This window comes from Panthera onca, chromosome A2 (assembly GCF_046562875.1).
Source record: "Panthera onca isolate mPanOnc1 chromosome A2, mPanOnc1 haplotype 2, whole genome shotgun sequence".
Taxonomy (NCBI): Eukaryota; Metazoa; Chordata; class Mammalia; order Carnivora; family Felidae; genus Panthera; species Panthera onca.
In genome coordinates, this window is record NC_138340.1 from 139,177,813 (window position 1) to 139,199,771 (window position 21,959).

General features: G+C 36.2%; 1 protein-coding gene across 4 annotated transcripts in view; it reads left to right on the forward strand.

Annotated features, from left to right (window-relative positions):
- PTPRZ1 (protein tyrosine phosphatase receptor type Z1) overlaps window positions 1–21,959 on the forward strand; it is a 184,461-nt gene that overhangs the window by 43,139 nt on the left and 119,363 nt on the right. For all 4 annotated transcript variants that reach the window (XM_078440090.2, XM_078440091.2, XM_078440094.2 and 1 more), the window contains exon 2: window positions 11,817–11,882. In XM_078440090.2, the coding sequence (XP_078296216.2) occupies window positions 11,817–11,882 (66 nt within the window). The remainder of the gene's footprint in view (window positions 1–11,816; window positions 11,883–21,959) is intronic.

Below are 21,959 nucleotides of genomic sequence, written 5' to 3' on the forward strand. Positions count from 1 at the left end.
GTATAAAAAGTAATTAATGAGATGTATTCTCCAAAGCTATTAATTATGTACTAACAGGAATGCTTTTTAGATACTGTTCCTCTGAGTGCAATAAACCTGGGTCATCCAGGCAACCTAATGAGCATCTGCCACTGCAGAGAACTTTCAAATTTCAGGCAAAAGTTGGAAAAAGTTGTTTCGAGGGTGGCCCGGTAAGACCCAGTACTGTCGTTGGTAGGATAGTTCACCAGTGCAAGATATGAAGATAGGTGTGTTGTAATTGATGGTCGAACTCACTCCTCTTTTCTTAGACTTTGGTGGTTCACAGAATGAGCGTCAAGGAGACACCAATTTCTGTGGAGAATGCACATGAGAAAGAGAAGAGAGTACAGGGGGAATGCAAAATTTGCAAAGAGTAGAAGCATGGAGCAGGGAGCAGGGGGAGGGGCACAAAAGTATCAAGCAGAAGAAAGTGTAGCAAATAAAATGATTCTGCTAGCCAGATAGAACATCCCTACATTGTGCCAGTCAATTGAGCCAGTAGGATTTCAGCAGTTTCCACTCACTTCAAATAAATTCTACAACAGAGCAAAATAAGAAGATGCATATTATCACTTGATAGCTAGTGACAATGAGACATCTATACCAAAAAAGCAATAGATGTCATCATTTTTATACAGCTATGAACAAAATCAGTGACTAATATAGGTAAGTGCCTGTTAATTGAAAGCGAACTAATTAAGGATGTCATCAAAGCATTTAATTACTGGGGCACCTGGGTGGCCCAGTCGGTTAAGTGTCCAGATTTGGCTCAGGTCATGCACTCCCTCTCGCGGCCCGTGAGTTCAAGCCCCACTTGGGGCCGTGTGTTGACAGCTCAGAGCCTGGAGCCTGCTTCAGATTCTGTTTCCCTCTCTCTCTGCCCCTCTCCCACTTGCGCTTGTTCTCTCTCTCTCTTTCAAAAAATATACATTAAAAATGTTTTAAAGCATTTAATTCCTTACAATTGCTAGTGGGGAAGGTGGTTCTAAAATGAACTTCTTTAAAAATGTAAACAGTATGAACTTCTAAATAATGATCTTATACTTCCTTAAGTCTTCTGAAACAAGGAAAATATAAATATTGTGAAACCTTTGCTTTTAAAAATGTATTCATTTTGGAATGTAGCTAAAAAATTAGATGATAGTCTCTTTAAGTTTAATTGAAATTAAGTATGTTTTTTGTTCACATTGTTCTTATAGGACTCAGTTCAACATTTGAATATAGGGAATTGTATATTCCATCTGCACTGAGGATCTATACTTATCTTTAAGACTAAAGAATACTTTAGGTTAAGAACCAGACAACAACAGTAAACAAATGAATAATTTTGTAACTGAATTGAACTTACGCCATGTGTATGATATAAACATCACAGTGTGTTTTTTTTTTTTTAATTTTTCTTCACTGTTGACAAAAAAAACCTAAATACTGGAAAAATTAATCCAACAAATGAAATGAGGGGCGCCTGGGTGGCTCAGTCTGTTAAGCGGCCGACTTCAGCTCAGGTCACGATCTCGTGGTCCGTGAGTTCGAGCCCCGCCTTGGGCTCTGAGCTGATGGCTCAGAGCCTGGAGCCTGCTTCCGATTCTGTGTCTCCCTCTCTCTCTGCCCCTCCCCCGTTCATACTCTGTCTCTCTCTGTCTCAAAAATAAATAAAAGTTAAAAAAAATTTAAAAAAAAATGAAATGAAATGAGTTGATGTAAGTAAGCACGTGCTTTACAAAGAGTTCAAAATGGCTGACCTATCCTTTGTTGCAGGATACTTGATTGCACACAGGAGATACTTATTTTCATTTTACAATTGTAGGTATACAAACAAAGACATTTGACTTGTCCGGAATCAGGATTCCAAAGGAGAGTCTAGATTTCTGACCCTAAGAGTTAGTGAAAAGAGGCACCAAATATTGACGTATGTTTATAGTTTAAGTCGGATGGGTCCACCATGTTCTCCCTGATTTCTTTTTGAAAGCCAAGTGGGCTTAATGAACAATAGCATGTGGTTTAGTAAGCTTATAAAATATATTGGCAAATTGAAAGTGAATCACTAAAAAAATTGAGAAAATACCAGTCTGCTTGTTAAAATGAGTACGTTTCTTATGAGTAAAAGTTTTCTTTTTCTGGACCAATAAAAGGCAGTCTAAAAAAGCATGACACAAATGAATTTTCTGTCAGTACCCTGGAAAGAAGACAAGAGGATTTTTTGGCCTTGCCCGGACATAACTGCATAATGAATCAATTTTGACATGTGATCCACACACATTTCAGAATTAGATTGCCAGCTCATAAAGTTGCCAGGTTTTCCTGCTTAATAGATAGATACATAAGTTTGGACCTAATTTTATCTAAGCAAAAAGTATTGTTTTAGAAATAAGGCACAAATTAAAACAAGTGCTGTTTCAAAATTTACCCCAAATAGATGATCTAATCAGTCTGATCATGACAGCCAATAAGATGATGTGAGTTTGTTACGATGTCTATTTTGCTGTGGCTCTTGCGTTTAATTTTCTTGGGAACGGAAGTGCTCAGCCATATGTAGACTTGGCTATGATTTCCTAAACTTAAGTTAAAAATGCTAGCTACTGCATGCAGTATCTTGTGAATAAGGAGGAGCTTTTATTGTAAAATCCAAAATAAGAAACTTGAAACTCAAAGTTTTTCTTTACCCCATCTTCAAAACATATCTATATATTTGTCTCTAATCCATTTGCCTGTAAAGTCAGGGATATTCCTTTAGAAATACACGTTCACTTTAACATTTTAAAATATTTAGCTAATACAAACCGCTAAAATACACAGAAAGCATTAGAACGTGTTTTAAAAAGGTAAAAAAAATCACTCCCAATGGCACCACACGTAGAGATTTGCATTTCTGGATATGTAATATATTTAAAATTGTATCATAACTGTTGATAATGCTTTATATCACGTGGATTTCTCCACATATGTATTTTTGAGACACAATTTTAATGAATCCACATTATATTATGAATAGAACATTATTTAAACTTCCCCCACTTTTTGCACATTAACATATTTTACAATTGTTCCTGGTGACTTAAACGATTGTAAGTATCTTGCTTTATGAAACTTAGTTTTCATCTCTGATAATATGAAATATTTCCTTGACAAGGAATATATTGTCCCAAAGGCTATGAAGCATTTTATGACTCTTGTTAACTCTTACTAGCTTACTTCTCAGAGAGTTCATACTAGTTCGTACTTCTACCTGTAGGTTAAGCAACATTTCAAGATCTTTGGGGCATTATTCAATATTTTAAAAGTAATAATAATAGTAGTAATAGCAATATTTGGTAACTGGAAAAAATACTATCTCAGCGTCATTTTAATTTGTTTGATACTCACTAAAATCTAACAGTTTATAGGTTTATTAATTAATTATGTCTGCATTTTTAACTTTTGTCTGCTCATATATTTGCCTTTATTGATTTGGAAGAATTCTCTGTGTTTGGAATATATCATTATATTTGTTTGATGCATTTTAGCAGCTCCCAATAGCTTAACATTTGTAATTTTCAATTCACTAAACATTTTTCTGTACAAGTTTTGAATGTTAGGTGATCAAAGCTATAAGTATTTCCTTATGATTTCTTTTGTTTGTGTATAGAAAGGCCCCTCCCATCTGGCAATAAATGAAACATTCATTTATATTTTTTCCTATAGTTTTTGTACATCTTTTTTTATCAGTCATTTTAATCCACTTGGACTTTATTTTGATGTATGTATGAAGTGTGATTTAACTTTTTTTCCCCAAATAACCAGTGTTCCCAATATTTGTTGAACTTTATACTTTCCTTATGTGACTGTGATGTTTTCCCTTGTCGTGGATTAAACTGGTATCTATACTGAGTCCAGTTTTAGTGCTATATGCTTTGTTCCATTGATCTGCCTGTCAGTTTACCTTTTAGTAACTGGTTAACCAAGCCCCCATTATTTCACTCTTTTCCCAAACTTTCTTATCTAGTACTATTCTACATTAAGATTTCTACATAAACTTTAGAATAATTTTGCCAATTGAAAACATCCCATTGAAATCTGACCTATTCATTGATATGGAAAGAACTGATATCTTCCCCATATTGTAGTGTTCCCATTCAAGGATAGGGGTGGGTCTTTTTATTTATTTACATTTTCTTGTATATTAATAATAGTTTGTATTTTGTTTATTTGTGCACTTATTGATGTTTTATGATTTTCACAGTAAATGTTAATGGAATCCCTTTATATCCTCTAACTGGTTGTTTTAGTGCACCAGTTGCCCGGAACTTCCCAAGTGATCCTAATCATAGAGCTACACAACAGACATCTTTTCTGCACTCCTGATTTCAGGGAAAGTGCATAGATATAATGCTTTCCAACAGAAACGTTAGTTAGGTTGGTAAATAATGGCACACTATTATAATATGGATACTATAACGGTATAACATAATAATACATAATGTATATCATATAATAATATATAACGTAATGAATGGAACATTATTTTTGTAATTTGATGAATTCCATGTTTTCTACCCATTTTCATCGGCTTCACAGATTTTGCTCTCTCTCCACTCTTAATATTATTTTTTGCTCTTCTTCTAATAGTTATTTTACACGTTGCTATTTCTATTTCTGCTGCCATTATCATGATTTTACCAACAATTAGGCTTTCTCTTGCAGTAGAATAAATTCACTCTTACATTATAGCAATGAATTTGTGCCATTTTAGTGTTATCTGGTGTTGAAGAAGGTTGATAGGGGGAAAATGTGGTAGTCTCCTACAGACTTGATGTTATATGTGAAGCTCACACTAGCTTAATGGGAACTTTTCATTCCTCATATCATTTAAGCCTAAGGAATAAATTTTCTGAAGTTAAATCAACTTTTAATTTTAATATCCAATAGCAGCGAATTCTTTAAGTGAACTGTTACAATGCTATGAAATCATATTTGTTAACTTGAGAGGGTACCAGCGATTTGTCATTAGGTGGAAAAAGTGGGGCACCCAATAATGAAATAGTGTAATTCAATTTGTGTAAAGTGTAAATTTTCTATATTTGCATAATGGTAAAGAATGGTTATGTTTAGGAGACAAGATTATAGATTATTTTTACAATTATTTATGCTTATCTTTATTTTTTCTAACTTACCTGAAACAGGAATGTATTATTGCCCGTGTGATAAAGGTCAAAATTATTAAAATGTTTTTAACAGAAAATACCTCAACTTTAGGAATATAGACAAATCACATTAGGTTAAACTCATCTAAGTATAAGAAGAAACACTGGCTACTTTTCCACGACAAGCCTGCGAATATTTTCTTTCATTGAAAAGTTTTGAGTAGGTTTGGTGGACATATTCTCAATATACAAATCCTCTCTGTGAAAGCATACACCATCCTCAGTGTTAAGAGACAACAAAAATCTAACTGCTCACCTCCAGACTCTTACTCCTGTGAGGACTATGTATTTAATTGGATGTCTAGTAAAACAAGCATATGGAAGAAATAGCTCCCTTTCTTCTTTTACATTATCAATATGTTTAGTATTTCCACCTCCTTTGAGAATTTACCATTTGATTTTTTTTGTTCATAAAGTGCCTCAGGTATCTACATTTTTCATCTTTTTAACTTTATCCTTAAATAAAGAGGTCACCTGGACTCTAGAAACATCTCTTTCCATCTCTTTAGCAATCTGATTTCGTGTGCCATCCTATTTGGCAATAAATTGCAATTTAACTTTTGAGACTGTAAAAAGTACTTTTATTTTTAAGCCTTTGCAGAGGAGAGAAACCAATGAAACTCTTCTTCTAACACTAGAAAGCAGCTGAAATAGAAAAACAAGTAACTTAGGAGGGAAATAATATGCATGTGTTTTTAAAAGCAGTATGTTTTTAGGGAGTCTGGTTACATCTGAAGTGATTAACAGTAAATATAATGTTTGCATTGTAACTATCTTAAGCCTATTTTCTGAATTATCATAATTAACTAAATTATGTTTCACAAATGTGTCTGCATATATACCAAGTAAAAATTTATATTCCAGAGAGGTAACTGCAGGCTATGTTAGGACACAGTTTGACAGCAAACTAATTCTTCACATACAATGATGGAAATTTCCATAGAAAAAAGTCTGCCTGCCATGTGTGGTCTTATAGACTCTATATTATACTCGTGGGCAGATTGAATTCTACCTGGAAGTTTGCCTTAGCTAGCTAAACAAGGTTTTGGGTGAGATCACTTGGGTCATAAACTCAGCTTTCTTATCAACCCGAAGAAGCCATTTGCAATAGAGCATCGGCACAAATAAAGGATTTTCTATAGCCAGGTGATGTGCTCACAGGTGTTCTTCAGTCAAAAGCTGATTCTCTGCTTACAAGAACTCATATTTCTGATTTAATTTGTTTGTTCTCTGAGAGAGGTCTTTTATTACTTTATTTTCAATAAGAAATGGTTATGACTGCTATAACTATCAACTTGTTTTCCCCCTGCCACTTCAGTCTTCTGCGTGTCTGACAGCCAAAGGGTGTAGTGGATGATTACTGCTCTGACGACACCAGGTTGTCCCTAGGGGTTCCAAGTCCTTCTGCAAGTGGCCACCAGCTACTTACCTTTCTTCACCTGCCTACCCCCAACCTCTTTCACTTCAATTCAATTTATTTATCTACTTATTTAATATTCTTCTTTAACATTTAAAAAAATATACTAAATATATGCAATACTTTTTGATCAATTCAACAGACCATCTCCTTTCATTTTGCAAAAGAAATTGAGGTAAGAGGAGACAGTGGGATGAGAACAAAAAGTGTGAAAATGGATGTGAGCCTTGTATCATGGTGAGCTGTCACCAAGAATAAGTCCCCAGTGTCCTATATGCAGGTCACAGGAGACCCCAACTGGCATTTCAAACCTTTGGTACCACAATTTGCCACTTCTTGGTGCCCATGTTTTTCCTCCACTTGGAACATTTCTGATCTTTCTCCCCAAGTCTTTCATTGCCAAGGTGATACTCAAGGGCTTTAAAAATTCATCTCCAATTCTGTTCCTTCTTCTCTGCCTTTCCAGATTTCTGTCATCAGCTAACTCCCTTTTCTCCTCTGCTGAAGTTCTTTGGTGAAATATGCAAGTATCATTTACCCTGGGAAAGTCTGCTTTGAGAAACCTGGTTTTAGAATCCTAGTCTTCAAACATTATCTGTGATTATTTTCTACCTGAAGCTTCTTTTTCAGAGAACCAGTCCATTTCTTCTCCCTGTCATATGTTTGGCCACTTTATAGCATTAAAGTGTGTGTGTGTGTGTGTGTGTGTGTGTGTGTGTGTGTGTGTGTGTGGTCAGAGTGCTGCTGCTAGATTATATAGTAGGATGCAGGTGAAATTATTAATCAACATGAAGCAGAGACTTTCTTTAGGGTAAGGGCAAACTCAGAGGCATTTTTATAACTCAAAATATTTATAATACTTTTAGTAGGAAATGAACACCCAGATTTTTCTTGTTTAAAAAAAATAAACTTGAACAACAACAACAAAATGCTAAGTTAATCTATATCTTCCATCTGGTAGACTTTGATTTTCATCATCCGAATGTAAGGAAAAATAAAGGGCACACACACACACACACGTTTACATATTTACATATCTTTAGGTGCTCAACATAGGTAAAGATGGAATATGTTGAAACAAACATTTCAGGTTGCCTGAAATTTCTCCTAATTTTGGTATCAGGGTAAAAGTCCACTTTATGAAGAATATTTTTTCAGAACAGATAGAGTAGCCTTAAAAATTTAGTAATATATATTTTCTTCTATATTGCATGTACAATTCATTCCTGAAATTTCTTTCTTAGTTTTTTCACTACAAAACACTCATGCCAATACAGACCTGGCAAATACTTTTAAATTGAAAGAAACAAAATGTAAAAATGAAAGAAACTGAAATTCACATAAATATAAAAAAACATTCTATATTTCATGATTTTAATTTATTTAAAAATGTGTAAGCATTTTGATAGGTTCATTTCATATAGGATTTACTGGTCTTCAAAGTATATAATACAACAACAAAAAAGTGAACCTAGCTTCTTTTTTCTTGTTCATTGAAGCTATCACATCTCATCTATCAGACCTCTAAGCAGAATTTTAAAAGTGGGGTACTCTCTCACGCCCAAGGACTATGTAATTAGCATATGAATGTGTAACGGATTGTTTGAAGTAACAATTAGGGGAACAATACATAAAGGAACTGAAGAGAGCTACCAACACCTGGGAATCCTGTATTGAATAAAGCTTTCTTAATGTAAGTAATTAAAAACGAAGGACAAATGCTCATTGTGTAGTGATAAAGCCCTACAAGGAAAGCTAAAATCTGCTGATATTTTGCTGTCATCTTTTAGACTGAATCATTAAAACACTTACTGTTTTATTTATTTCAATGGATTACTTGTTAAATGTAGGTTTTGATTTTTTGAAATCTTAAAAATGCATTTATATGTCAAAAATGTCTTATTTTTAAAATATTTATATTTGAAACATGTAATAAATGACAATACATCTTTCCCTTATGGCCAGTGTAAAATTTCAGAGGAAAAAATTTAACTGACTGCCAGGTCAAATCTGGTATAATCAATTCTCTGTAATTTATTTGTCCAAATAATTTCTTCAGGTTAATTTCTAGACTACTGTTTTATTCTGTTCCTCTTGAAAGCATACATTCTATTGGGGTCTTTCTCGGGCAAAACACCTTAAGAGAGTAACCAATAACTCAAGATTGTTTGGGACCCTTGATATTGGGAAGTTTCTGGAGTAGGAGACAGGAGCCATGCATTATTGTTTCCATTTTTGCCACTTACTCCCTGTGCAAATCATTTACATTTTTTTGTGAATAAAGTACCTTATCTCCAGGAATTATTATTTCTTTTGTAAACTGTTAAAGTCTCAGTCAAATGGCCTCTGAGGCCCATTCTAACATCTAACTGTATATATTCCTTGATCATGAAGAAACACTTGTTCTCAGAACTTAACCTTAAATGACTACAATTTTATTGGACACTGTATTTGAAAAATAAATTATGAACCTAATATTTACTTTTTAAGTGGTAAAACAAACATATGCATGAATATGAATACTTCTATTTATAATGGCCCAAAAGAATAAACAACCCAAGTATCCTTCAGTTGATGAATGGATAAATAAAATGGGGTATATCCATCGTCAAAACAAAAATTTTACTGGACAAACTTAAACAAGCAAGGGAGACTTTAGTCAAGGCTCTTGCAGTGGAGAGAGAGGCCAGAACCAAGTCAGAACCCAACTTGATGAAATAGAAGGGAAAAGGTTTTTTAATGGCTGATGTTGAGCCCCCAGTGGAATAGCAGAGCAGGATATTAGCAGGAAGCCATAAGCCATTTTGCTCGCCAGCTGGCTTTATCCAAAGGAAAAATAAACTCATATCTTCATGACAGGAGGTAGTTTTTGCACCTTGGAGCAAGGCACCTCACCAAAGTTAAGCTCCTACCCTTTCATAGAAACTGGGTGATAAGGCCCTATTTCCTTTCAGAGAGATGGTTCCCAGGGCGCCTTTGTGGCTCAGTTGGTTAGCATCTTGATTTTGGCTCAGGTCATGATCTCACGGTTCATGAGATGGATCTCTGCCCTGACAGTGCAGAGCCAGTTTGGGATCCTCTCTCATCTCTCTCTCTCTTTCTCTGCCTCTCCTTCACTCTTTTCTTTCAAAACTAAATAAAAAAAAACCAAAAAAACAAAAGAGATGGTTCCATGTCCTTGAGTAGTACATTCTTGGTTGTAAAATTGGTATGTGGCTATTAAAAAAGATTTACATCTCAAAGTGCAGAGAAGGAATTTACAGTTACAAAGTTTTCTAAACTAAATGCTCTAAGAAAAATAGGATCGGGGCCTAGAGTCAGGAAGAAGCCTGTCCAAAGTTTAATCAAGCTGAAGGGAACTTTAAGGCCATCTGGGTCACCACACAATGGAGTACTATTAGGCAATAAGAAAGAATGAAGTACTGATAAATGCTACAACACGGATGAACCTTGAAAACATTAATTATGCTAAATTTAAGAAGTTAGTCACAGGGTGCCTGGGTGGTTCTGTCTGTTGAGCCACCGATTCTTGATTGCGGCTCAGGTCATGCGTGATCCCAGGTTCCTGGAATGAGCCCCGCATTGGGCTCTCTCTGCGCTGAGTGTGGAGCCTGATTGACATTCCGTGGCCACTCCCCTGTCCCCGCCCTGCCACCTCTCTCTCTCCGCCCCCTGCCCCTCCTCCATCTCAAATAAATAAACAAACAAACACACAAAAAGAAGCCAGTCACAAAAGGCTGTATTGTGTGGTTTTGTTTATATGAAATGTCTAGAATATGCAAATCCATAGAAACAAATTAGATAGTGGTTGCCTAGACCTGTGGGATACGAGGGTGGAATTGGGGGTGTCAGCCGAAGGTTATAGAGGTTCTAATGGGGATGATGAAGATGTTCTAAAATCGTGGTGATGGTTGCACAACTCTGAATACACTGAAAACCACAAAATTGTATACAATGGGTGCATTGTGTGATGTATAAGTTATACTTCAATATAGTTGCTATAAAAATAAATATGTGCTGAAATGTGCTATGTGGCCAATAGAATATTTACCTATGTTTATGAACAATAAAAGTTTTAAAACAAATACAAAACCCTTATTTCTTAAAAGTAAGTTTGGGTTTTGAATAATCTATAGATTCAGAATATGTATTTCTGATAGCAAACCTGATTTTTACCTTTTATGAACTAGTCTAAGTAGTTATTAATTACCATGGTGTATTAATCAGAGAGTATATAACATGGACAAGAGGAAAATAATTTCTTCAGTGCCCTTAGATATTTGCATTCCTGAAATTGAAATTGTCAATAAAGAGAAAACAACTGTGTAGCAAGAAAAAGAAGAAATAGGGTTCTTTTCTCAAATGGTGAGAAAGATTATAGCATACCTATATGTATGGTATGTGTGCATATATATATAGCATATATTTTTTTTTTTGAGTGCAAGCATGGCTCCTGGCAAAATTATGAATTATGCATAGTGACACCTTGGCTTCCACCCATTTTCTTTTCTATACCTCTTGCCACATGTTCTTGATCTATAATTTCTCTGAGTCATGAGGCACCCACTTTTATGATGCCTAAACTTCCTACTGTATTACCTCACTCGGACATCTAGGTTTTTCCAAGAGACAAAGTCATGGACAGGGTCAAACACAGCCTTTTTTCCAGCCAACATACATACATTTAAATTCTCATTTACTCAAGGCAGCTAATTTCATTTTTTGGCAGAAAGGAAGCAAATTTTGAAAACATGATAACCTCTGGGTCTCCCAGATGCATTGATGGACCAGACTTGGTTTGTAAACCTGAAAGTATCTCTAATCAACAGGATCTTAGATATTGACTAAGGGAATAGTAAGAAAAATTTGGAGGTAGGACAAACTATTCTCTCTGATCCATCTTTCTTTGGGATGAACACCTCTAGGTTGCTCCTGCTTTACCCAGAATGTTTGCTTTGTTGCTGCCTGAACTTCGGCATTTTTTAAATGTGCCCCCTAAAATTTATACTAACTACTAGAACAGGAACAACAGAGACTATAATTATGGAGGTCAGAATTGAGAGGAATCATTGGGAAGGTGCCATGGGAAGGATTAATTGAGGACCATCTATGGGATAAAAGATTTGGGCATCTGATATATTTTCATTTGGACCACATATTTTTCTACACATTGATCAACTGATTTTTCTTGGTTGTAGATTGGGCTTATGGATACTACAGACAACAAAGGAAACTTGTTGAAGAGATTGGCTGGTCCTATACAGGTAAACATTTCATTATGTAATGAGATTCAACAGAAAATTCTGTTGTTTTTGTATCTGTTTTCATATGTAAAAGAAAACTTTGTAATTCAACACGTCATTTTTACTTAGCTTCATGGATTAATTAATAAAAATGTATCATAGGCAAAATGATTTCTGGTAGACCTTCCGGTAGAAAATTTGGTAGCGTAGAGCATATTGGTATCAGACACAGCTGGATTTGAATCCCAAGTTGACACCAGTTATATACTTCCTTGGGAAACATACATAACCTACCTGAGGCTCAGTTTTTTTCACCTGTGAAATGGAGGATTGTTCAGAGCATTAAATAAAATCAGTGAAGTTGACACAGTGCCTCTTTATAAATACAAAGCTCTCAATAAATGTTAGTTGCCATTGCTATTATGATTACAGTAGTGATTGTTTTCATTCATTTAATAAATATTGATGGGATTCTTGCTCTCAGAAGGGGCTTCCTTCTAAATTATTGTGCTGAATGAATTGGAATCAGGGTCTAAAATGAATTTTGTATGATTGCCAGGCTTGGTTTAGAGCATCATGAATATCTGAAGTTGGCTTAAAATGGTTACAATCATGAGTTATGACCAGAAACTCTAGAGGAGAGAAGTTCTAGGCCTGTTGACAAGAGCCTGAGTAGAATCTAGATGGCCCACGACAAGCCTGGTGACCATCTGAGACAGAACTGGGTGTTCGAATTGCACAATCTTTAGAAATACGATTGGGTGATAAGATGTGATAGCATTACAAGGACTTTAATGTGAGCCTAGCCAACTTGGACATTATTTTATAGATGAAGGGCAGCAGCACAATGGATTTACTAGACAGGCATGCATTTCTTTTCTTTTTTTATTCCTGCTTTCACTGTGGAAAATTTAGCAAATACGTTAAAGCACCAAAAAAGGAATATAAAAATCAGTCTTTATTCACTCCAGGGATATTCACTTAAAAAAAAAAAAAGGTACATTCCTTTCAGACCAGTTTTTATTATATTATTTTTGTGTATTTTATACCTAGAATTATACATCCAATGTACTCTAGAAATTATTTTTGAACATTTCTTCATTTCAGTGATGATTCCTAATGATCATGGTACTTAATGTATACCTAACATTCCGTTATATATAAATGTTATTATATTTTTGACGATCTATTATTTTTGGATATTTAAGCTACTATAAACAATGACAAATGGATGAATAGACGGATAGTTTGTATCATTTGTACTTTTCATACATTTTCTTTTTATCATTTCTTTATTAGAGAATTCTTGATAGGCAGTTACTAAGCAGAAAAAAATAAATGCTGTCAACACTCTTGATACTATGGTTTAATTGCATTCCAGAAAGATTACACTATTTGTAGTGTAAGTAAGTGACAACCCTACTAATACTACCCAGGATTTAATGATTGTCATTTTGAAAATCTTCACTATTTGATAGGTTAAAAATGACACTTTGTTTTAATTTGTTCTGTTTGATTACCCCTGAAGTGGTAAATTTCATATATTTTTATATATAATATAAATAACAGTTATGTAAATATAATATATATTCACATTATATACACTTTGTAACCTTGTATCTGACACCTGTAACCCATTTTGTATTTCTTTTTCTACAAAATCAAAATCCTAGTACTTTATAAAAGTTACAACTGATTTTTGGCCCCCTTCTATTATACAAAACATGTTAGTTAAGATTATAAATGCTTGGGGTACTTCCATAGCCATGGGAGAGGGCATCACAATGGGCAGCTCTCTGGTTCTCTTGGAAATTATTTGCTGGGGTCCCTATCTGGGCATCCTCCATTCTCCCCAAACCTGGAATTAGAAAATGGAGGACCGACAGCCTGGAAAGCAAGGGGGTTACAGTTCTCACCCAGGCAAGGTCCTCTGTATAGAGTGGTAATGGTGGGCATTTTTCAGCAGCCCAGGGTCTTTGAGCAGCTGGATGTGCCTCACCAGGTCAAAAGAAGACAGCAGTTTTACCAGTGGGTTTAGGCAGATGTTACTGGGCATGTCCTATTACCTCAGGGCATGTCCTATTACCTCAGGAGGAAGCTCTTCATTTTAACAGGCTAATTGTGTATAGACATGGTGCTTATAGAGCATCCAGGATTTCATTGATGGGTCTATGCATAAACAATACACAATTTTTTGATTTATAATCAAGGTCATTATCCTACCTATAACTTAAGTCCTGTTGGCTTTAGCTTCTAAAGGATCGAACAGGTAGACTCCTTAAGTAGTGTTATTTGCTTGGGGGGGTGGTGGGGAATGGAGGAGGATGATAGGTCTCAAGAGGGGATATTCCAGAGTTGAGGTGAGGGTATAAACTTTAATTAGAGTTTTAAAGAATGGATTGCTGTACTTGCAATGGTGCTTCTCATTGGTTTGAAAAATTATCTGTTCCTAGAATATTTGAAGATCCTAGAAAGAGACTAGAAAGAGCTGTAGATGAGGACATTTTACAACTGCTTAGCTCAAACTGAGTGTGGATTAATCATGCTCTATGAATTCTTGGGGTGTCACAACGAAAACAAAAACAAATGAAAGCCATTATCCAAAAGAACATGTCTCTCCCAAGTAGAGCACACTGAAGCCAAGCATTTAAAATGTAGATTTTTCACTGTAAAGTTTATTATGTCTTTTTATTTTAAATACAAGTAGTTAAAACTTGGTAGTGTTTTCCCTTTCTATCCTTATTATTCTACCTGGAATCTGAAAAACCATACTATGTAAAATTTCAGTATAAGTTAGTTTTAAGATTCTTAAATTTAACTAATCTTATGAATGGCCTGGGTAAATTGGTTCTGACTACATTTTGGTCCTAGTTTTGTTCATAACAGCTTATATGTTTCTGTTCCATCTGTTTTGTCACTTAAATTTGTCAGGTTAGGTGCGATCTCAGAAGGAAGGACTTGCCCTTGAACATTTGTACATACAGAATTCTATTAGTAAAAATTACTAAGAAAATTGTAACATGTCAGTAAGAGAGTGCCTAGCTTTACTGTAAGCCATTTAAAAATTGCCATACGGCAAGTATCAAACATTATCAAAATGGAATCATTACAGCTAAGGTTGTTTATGAAGGATTACACAATTATGTGAAGACACAATACAAATCCCTGTTGGCTATCAGATGGGTAGAGAAATAGAGGGTGGGAGGGGAGGAGAAGGTAGTCCTCTTGTAGTTGTGTTTTTTTTTTACATAGATTAAAAACAACTTTTCCATTCAGGATGTATGCTATAATTATGCTGGGAAATGACAGGGTTGGTAAATACAGCCGACAATCCCATTTTTAAAGTTATTATAAGAAGGTGAGCAAGGTTTGTTTGCCACTGTGCTATAAAAGAGTGAATGGTAAATCTGGGAATGTCAGCACTAAAATCTGCTTCTTTCCATAGTGGCTGTATTAAAGGATTTCAGAAAATGAATTTCCTTTTTTCTATTAACCTCAAGTTTTCTATGACAATGCCTAAAAAAAAGAGAGTTCAGTGAAAATAAATGAGTCATTTGGTTTTCTTTTTTCTTTTGATATCATGAACACACAGCCCTCAAATACATGAGATGTTAAGATTTTGCTCCTGTTTGTGAACAAACTAATGGTTGCCAGAGAAGAGAGGGGTAGGAGGATGGGCAAAATGGGGAAGGGGAGTGGGAGAAACAGGCTTCCAGTTATGGATGAATAAGTCACAGGGCTGAAAGATGCAGCGTGGGGAATACAATCAATGATTTGTAATAGCATTACATGGTGACAGACAGTAGCTACACACTTGTGGTGAGCATAGCGTAATGTATATAGTTGTGGAATCACTATGTTATACACCTGACTAAGGAAATATTGTGTGTCAGCTATTCTCAAAGAAAACACATTTTCCTTCTGTTTGTGTTCTTAGACCTTAGCAACTTGAAGCAGTAAGATCACCAGAAATGGATGGATTTCATTCTTAGAAGTAGTCACAATTGAAATATAATCTTTATTTCCTGGACTTTAAAGAATATTCTGTTGTTTCCTTTTATCATACTTTAAAGGAACTTGAAATTGAAAATTTTATATTGATAGATCTCAAGTGTTCTTAAACCTAGACACCTTTAAAGCTTTAGCTGAAGAGTTGCATTGGATAAAAGCAAGAAAGGCCACACAAGAGTCACTATTAGATACTTGGCTGAATACACCACAGTGAAAGAGGCTTTAAACACTGAATTTGTTGTTTCCTTAAATATAATATTCTGTCTAAATAGCATTTCCATTCCAAGAAATATGTAGACTAGAAGATACTACTTATAGAAAACAAAAGAGCCATAATATAAGGTGGTGTATAATGTGGTTAGATGTTTGGCATTTATTTTTAGACATAGTAGGGTTTTAGCATTTTCTTCTCTTAACCTAGACGAAAGTAGGCCAAATGTAACCTGAAGGGAAATTTGAATCCGTGTAGAGTAACGGCTGATTTCTGGCTCGTCCAGGCCGTTCTTTACTTCTAGAATCTGAAATATCTTTTTAACATACTATATTTTCTTTTTTGTTTCATCACTTCTTATATTAAACAGACTGTTCATGTCTCATTTCCAACTTAGGAATGAAAAAGCAAGTTCCAGAACTCCACGCATAGCATTATAGCATTTCTATAAAAAATTATATGTTTATACACGAATAGAAGGTCTGGAAAGAGACACATCCATGGTGACCCTTGAGGAATGGGACTATGGAAGGCCATAGGAGCCAGGAGACTTTCACATCTTAGTGTGTACTGTTTGGATTGTGCTTTTTTTTTTTCTATATAACTTTGTTGAAATCGATGTCTTCAACTTATTTTAGTTTTAGCTAAGAAGGGCAGGGTGTCTGGACAAGAACCACAGTCTTGTGTTTTCAACAGTCAGAATGTAGGGTCTCCGCTTGGCTGAGTTGAGGCAGAGGGTGTCACAGACATCCAACCGTAGCATCAGGCTTTCTGGACATCACTGACAGGTAGACAGGTCAGGCTGCTTCACTGCTCTGTATTTCAGTTTTCTTACCAGTAAAAAGTTTTTAATAATGTCATGCTTAATTGTACATAGATCGAATACATGTTTCCCATTGTCATAGGAAATCTCTCTGAGCAAGTATACTACAAATCCAAGTGATGATGATTTGACAGTGTCTTAACTTGAACCAAACAGATTAAACAAGTCTGGGTGTATCTGATAATGTCACAAGAGGATTTCGGAGTTGATTGGCTTGAATGTGTGTTAGACAGGTGTTTCCTATCATCTGCATATTTTTAAAAGTTTAAGATTTATATGCTAGGCAAACTTACCCTATACTAAATGTGTAAGTAGAGTATTCCTCACTCCAAAAAATGAATAGAGTTCAGTTAAATGATCTAAAATTCAGAATTAATTTATGTGCAACTGTCACTTAGCATACAATTGAAAAAATAAACGTAGATGCAGAATAGTGTCACAATGAAATAATCATTGCTAAATTTATCTAATAGTACAACCGTATACTAATGAGTATTCCCTGGTGACTGCAGTTGAAATTGCATAGATTCTGTGGTGCAGACTCATGACTGCTCCCTGCTGACAGTATCTAGAGTCTTGAAAGAGAGTATTGGGGTGCCTGGGTGGCTCAGTCTGTTAAGCATCTGACTCTTGGTTTTGGCTCAGGTCATGATCTCACGGTTCATGGGTTTCGAGCCCTGCATCGCGCTCTGACTGACAGCATGGAGTCTGTGTGGGATTTTCTCTCTCCCCCTCTCTCTCTGCCCCACTCCTGCTCATACTCTCTCTCTCCGAAAAAAAAAAAAAAACTTAAAAAATATTTTAAAAAGAGAGAGTATTACATGGTTATTAAAAAAAAATCTGAGATTAAGCTATAGTTTGTGCTATCACACAAAGTTCACTTAAATGTTTTCAACTTTTAAGCAAAATACCATTACAGGTATTTTAACTTGACCTACGTCATCCTCCTATTTTATGAATCAGTAAAGGCAAAGTGCAAGACTTACTTAGTTTCCTATTTTTTTGTCTATGGTAATTCCAACTGTTTAAACCAAGGATTTTCAAAGAACAAAAAGATAAAAAATATGTAAATGACTCATTTCTTATACTCAGAAGGATTTTATATTAAATGAATTATATCTTTATGACTGAAGCACAGAATTACAGAAATTATTTTGAAATCTATTCAGATATGTTTAGAACTCACTGATTTTATTTCCTTTTCCATTGAATATATATATATGTATCTGTATGGCTCTCTCTCTTTCCTGCTACCTATGAATACCAAGTTTCTGCTTTAACCATGCACTGTGTTTTGTTCAAGTAAGAGACCCCGGAACAAGGCCAGGGCTGGGACTTTTCCTGGCTGAAATGCAGAGAATTTTAGAGGTCCTTTGTGGCCTCTGACACGCCAGCCTGCAAAGTGTTGTAGACCGTGCAAGGAACTTCTTAACTGTTACAGAATATTCTGGGACATTTTTTTTTTCTTAAATGTTTATTTATTTTTGAGAGAGACAGAAAGCACAAGTGGGAAAAAGGGCAGAGAGAGGGAGACACAGAATCCAAAACAGGCTCCAGGCTCTGAGCTGTCAGGGCAGAGCCTGACACGGGACTTGAACCCACGAACTATGAGATCATGACCTGAGCCAGAGCTGGATGCTCAACCGACTGAGCCACCCTGGCACCCCAATTCTGAGACACTTTTAACAGCTATTCAGATTCATTCCTCAAACTGTATAAGCCTAAGATTCCATGAAAAGGGAAGGGAACTTGAAACTAATTTAGAGTTAGGGTTCAAAACAGTGTCTGATAACTTAGGGAAGGTGGGCCAAATGGAAGCCAGAACCTAAAGAGAGGCAATAGGGAGCCCCTGAGAAGCAATTGTGACTGAAAAGAAACCTGGCAGCAGAAGCTGGGTGCAGAGCAGTATCAGTGAGAGCAGGTTCCGGGTTCCCTGTGATGCCCCTGGCTGCTTTGCTGGGCCACTCCCTACCCAGAGCCTCCCTGCTTCTTAAATGCCTGCAGGCTGGAAACAAAGAGCCCATGCAACTCCATTGCGGGGCTCCTTCACAAAGAGCAAGAAATGAGAGGAGGAAAACCCCAGGGGTTCCAAGGCAGGCAGTGTGGTAGACCAGGCATCCAGTTCAGTCAAGCAGTCGCCATGGCCAGGGTGGTGATTGGTGGTCTAGACAAGGAGCGGCAACTTTGGACTTAAAATCAGAATCTTGTCTCTGCGGGCTAAACTTTATTCCCTTAGGGGATGCTGTTGGGTTCTCTAATTTAACAGAATAACTTTTTTTGACAAATGGGATAAAGAGGAGACCTTACCCAGGCTGAGGACACCAAGTGTGATTTGACTCTAGATGCCTTTCTGATCAGTTTCCCCCCATGATGAGATGTATGAAGTGTAGAAATCTGAGCCATTACCTTAATGAGTATCCTAAGTGCCAATTTGGTATTTTCCCCCAAAATGAAAACCACTGCATTTATTTCTCATTATGAAGTAATACATGATCAATTAAGAAAATAGCATATATATGTAATTTTTATATATAAATATACATTGACTTATACATAAATATTTAAAGTACAACTGTGTGGCTCAGTTGGTTGAGCATTCAACTTTTGATTTCAGCTCAGGTCATGATTCCAGGGTCTGGGGATAGAGCCCAGGCTCTGGGCTCTGAGCTGAGCATGGAGTCTGCTTAAGATTCTCTCTCTCTCTCTCTCTCTCTCTCTCTCTCTCTACCCCTCTTGCAATCTCTTTCTAAACTACACACACACACACACACACACACACACACACACACACAATGTAAATATAACAAATATATTTAAAAATACTTATAAATATATTTGTATAAATACACAAATATTTAAATTTAATTTAAATAAATATATATTTTAGATAAGTGGAATTTCATCCTCCAGATATAACTGCTATTAATGTCCTCTGTTGGGGAAATATAATTAAAAACAAAATCTCCCAACCCAGAAATCCTTTTTATAAAGATAGTAGAGAAAGAAAACAGTTTTATTATTGAATAAGCATTAAACCAGAATGTGATACACATCAAGACAGTCTACTAGGAGGTTGCAGAAACAAAAAGGCATCTCATCCCCTTATATAGCCAAGCAGATACAACCCATTACATGCATGTTTTCAAGACAGTCAATGACTAGTCTTCAAGTTAAGACTTGATAGCAAGTTTGGTCACATGTAGTTCGTCCTGATTTTATCTGGTAATTGGAGTGACTACATGTGTTAGTTTATTATTGGCTGTCTCAGGAGGAAAAGCAAACCACATATCCCTATGATAGGAGGTAACTTTGCAACTTGGAACCAGGCATCCACCAAAATTAGGCTCCTACCTTCCCATAGAAATTAAGCATAGAGGTGTTATCTTCCTGGACATTTACACTTCATCAAATATGGCTCCCAGATTTTTGAGAAAGACATTCCCAGATCATGGGGCACCTGGGTGGCTCAGTCGGTTAAGCGGCCGACTTCAGCTCAGGGCATGATCTCGCGGTCCGTGAGTTCGAGCCCCGCGTCGGGCTCTGTGCTGACAGCTCAGAGCCTGGAGCCTGTTTCAGATTCTGTGTCTCCCTCTCTCTGACCCTCCCCCATTCATGCTCTGTCTCTCTCTGTCTCAAAAATAAATAAACGTTAAAAAAAAAAAAAAATTTAGAGAAAGACATTCCCAGATCATAAAGCTGACAAAGACTTACCAAGTTTTCAGAAGAATTTATGTATATTTCAAGGAGAGGCTAAAGTACTTCTTACGGTGATATTTTCTAAAGTTAACGCTCTAAGGAAAGGAGGGGGAGAAGTCTCTTCCTGATATTCAGTAAGAATTGTCTTTTATTTATTTTTTAAGTTTATTTATTTATTTTGAGAGAGAGTGAGCACGAGTGGGGCAATGGCAGAGGTAGAAAGGGAGAGAGAGAATCCCAGTGTGGGTTCCACACTGTCAGAGCCCAGTGCAGGGCTGGAACCCACGAACCATGAAATCATGACCTGAGCCGAAATCAACAGTCGGACGCCCGACTGACTGAACCACCCGGGTGCCCTGAATTGTTTCTTATTTTTAATGTCTATTTGTCTTTCCTAATTTCCCCTTCTGACATTGTATGACCTCTTACTATATATACTGCTCTGTGATCTACTTTCATTTCAGTAATAGTTTGTGAATATTTTTCTAATAATGTAACCAAGTAACTAAGGGTGGGGGAAACAGAACGAGGCTTCTACTAGAGCAAAGCTTTATGTTTTTCATTGTATCTCCGTGCCTAAAGTAGAGCTTCACACAGAGGTCCCAATAAGTAGTTAGTCGTTTTTACCCTACTTCTTTCAGCCTCATTGGGACACAGAATTAATTTCACCTGGGAGGAATAACATAACATAATTTTAGGGAACCAAACCCAAATCTTTCTTGCAACTAATAAGGATATACAAAAACATCGTGGTGTGGGTTCAGAGCAAATTCTAGTATATGAGAAGCAGCTATAAATCTTAATTAACTGGAAAACAGCAAAGGCTTTACTTTGAAGCCCTCTGCTTCCTGGAAATGGAAGCAATAGCAGAGTCACCCAGAATGAGCATCAGAGCAAATCCAGAAGTTGGCATGTGCTAACCTAGATTATCTCTACACTGGGAACGACTAATGTAGCTTTTTATACGTGTGGTTCCTGTCCTCTCATGTTTTTTTTTTTTTTTTAAATTTTTTTTAACGTTTATTTATTTTTGAGACAGAGAGAGACAGAGCATGAACAGGGGAGGGGCAGAGAGAGAGGGAGACACAGAATCGGAAACAGGCTCCAGGCTCTGAGCTGTCAGCACAGAGCCTGACGCGGGGCTCAAACTCAAGGACCGCGAGATCATGACCTGAGCCGAAGTCGGATGCTCAACCGACCGAGCCACCCAGGCACCCCTGTCCTCTCATGTTTTAATGAGCATCCCTAGGAAGGAAGAGCTGCTTGTAGTAATTTTGTATAGGTAACATATAGTCTTTCTTTTTCAAAACCCCAGAAGTTTGTTCTTGAAGATCAGTTACATTTATGCATATAATAC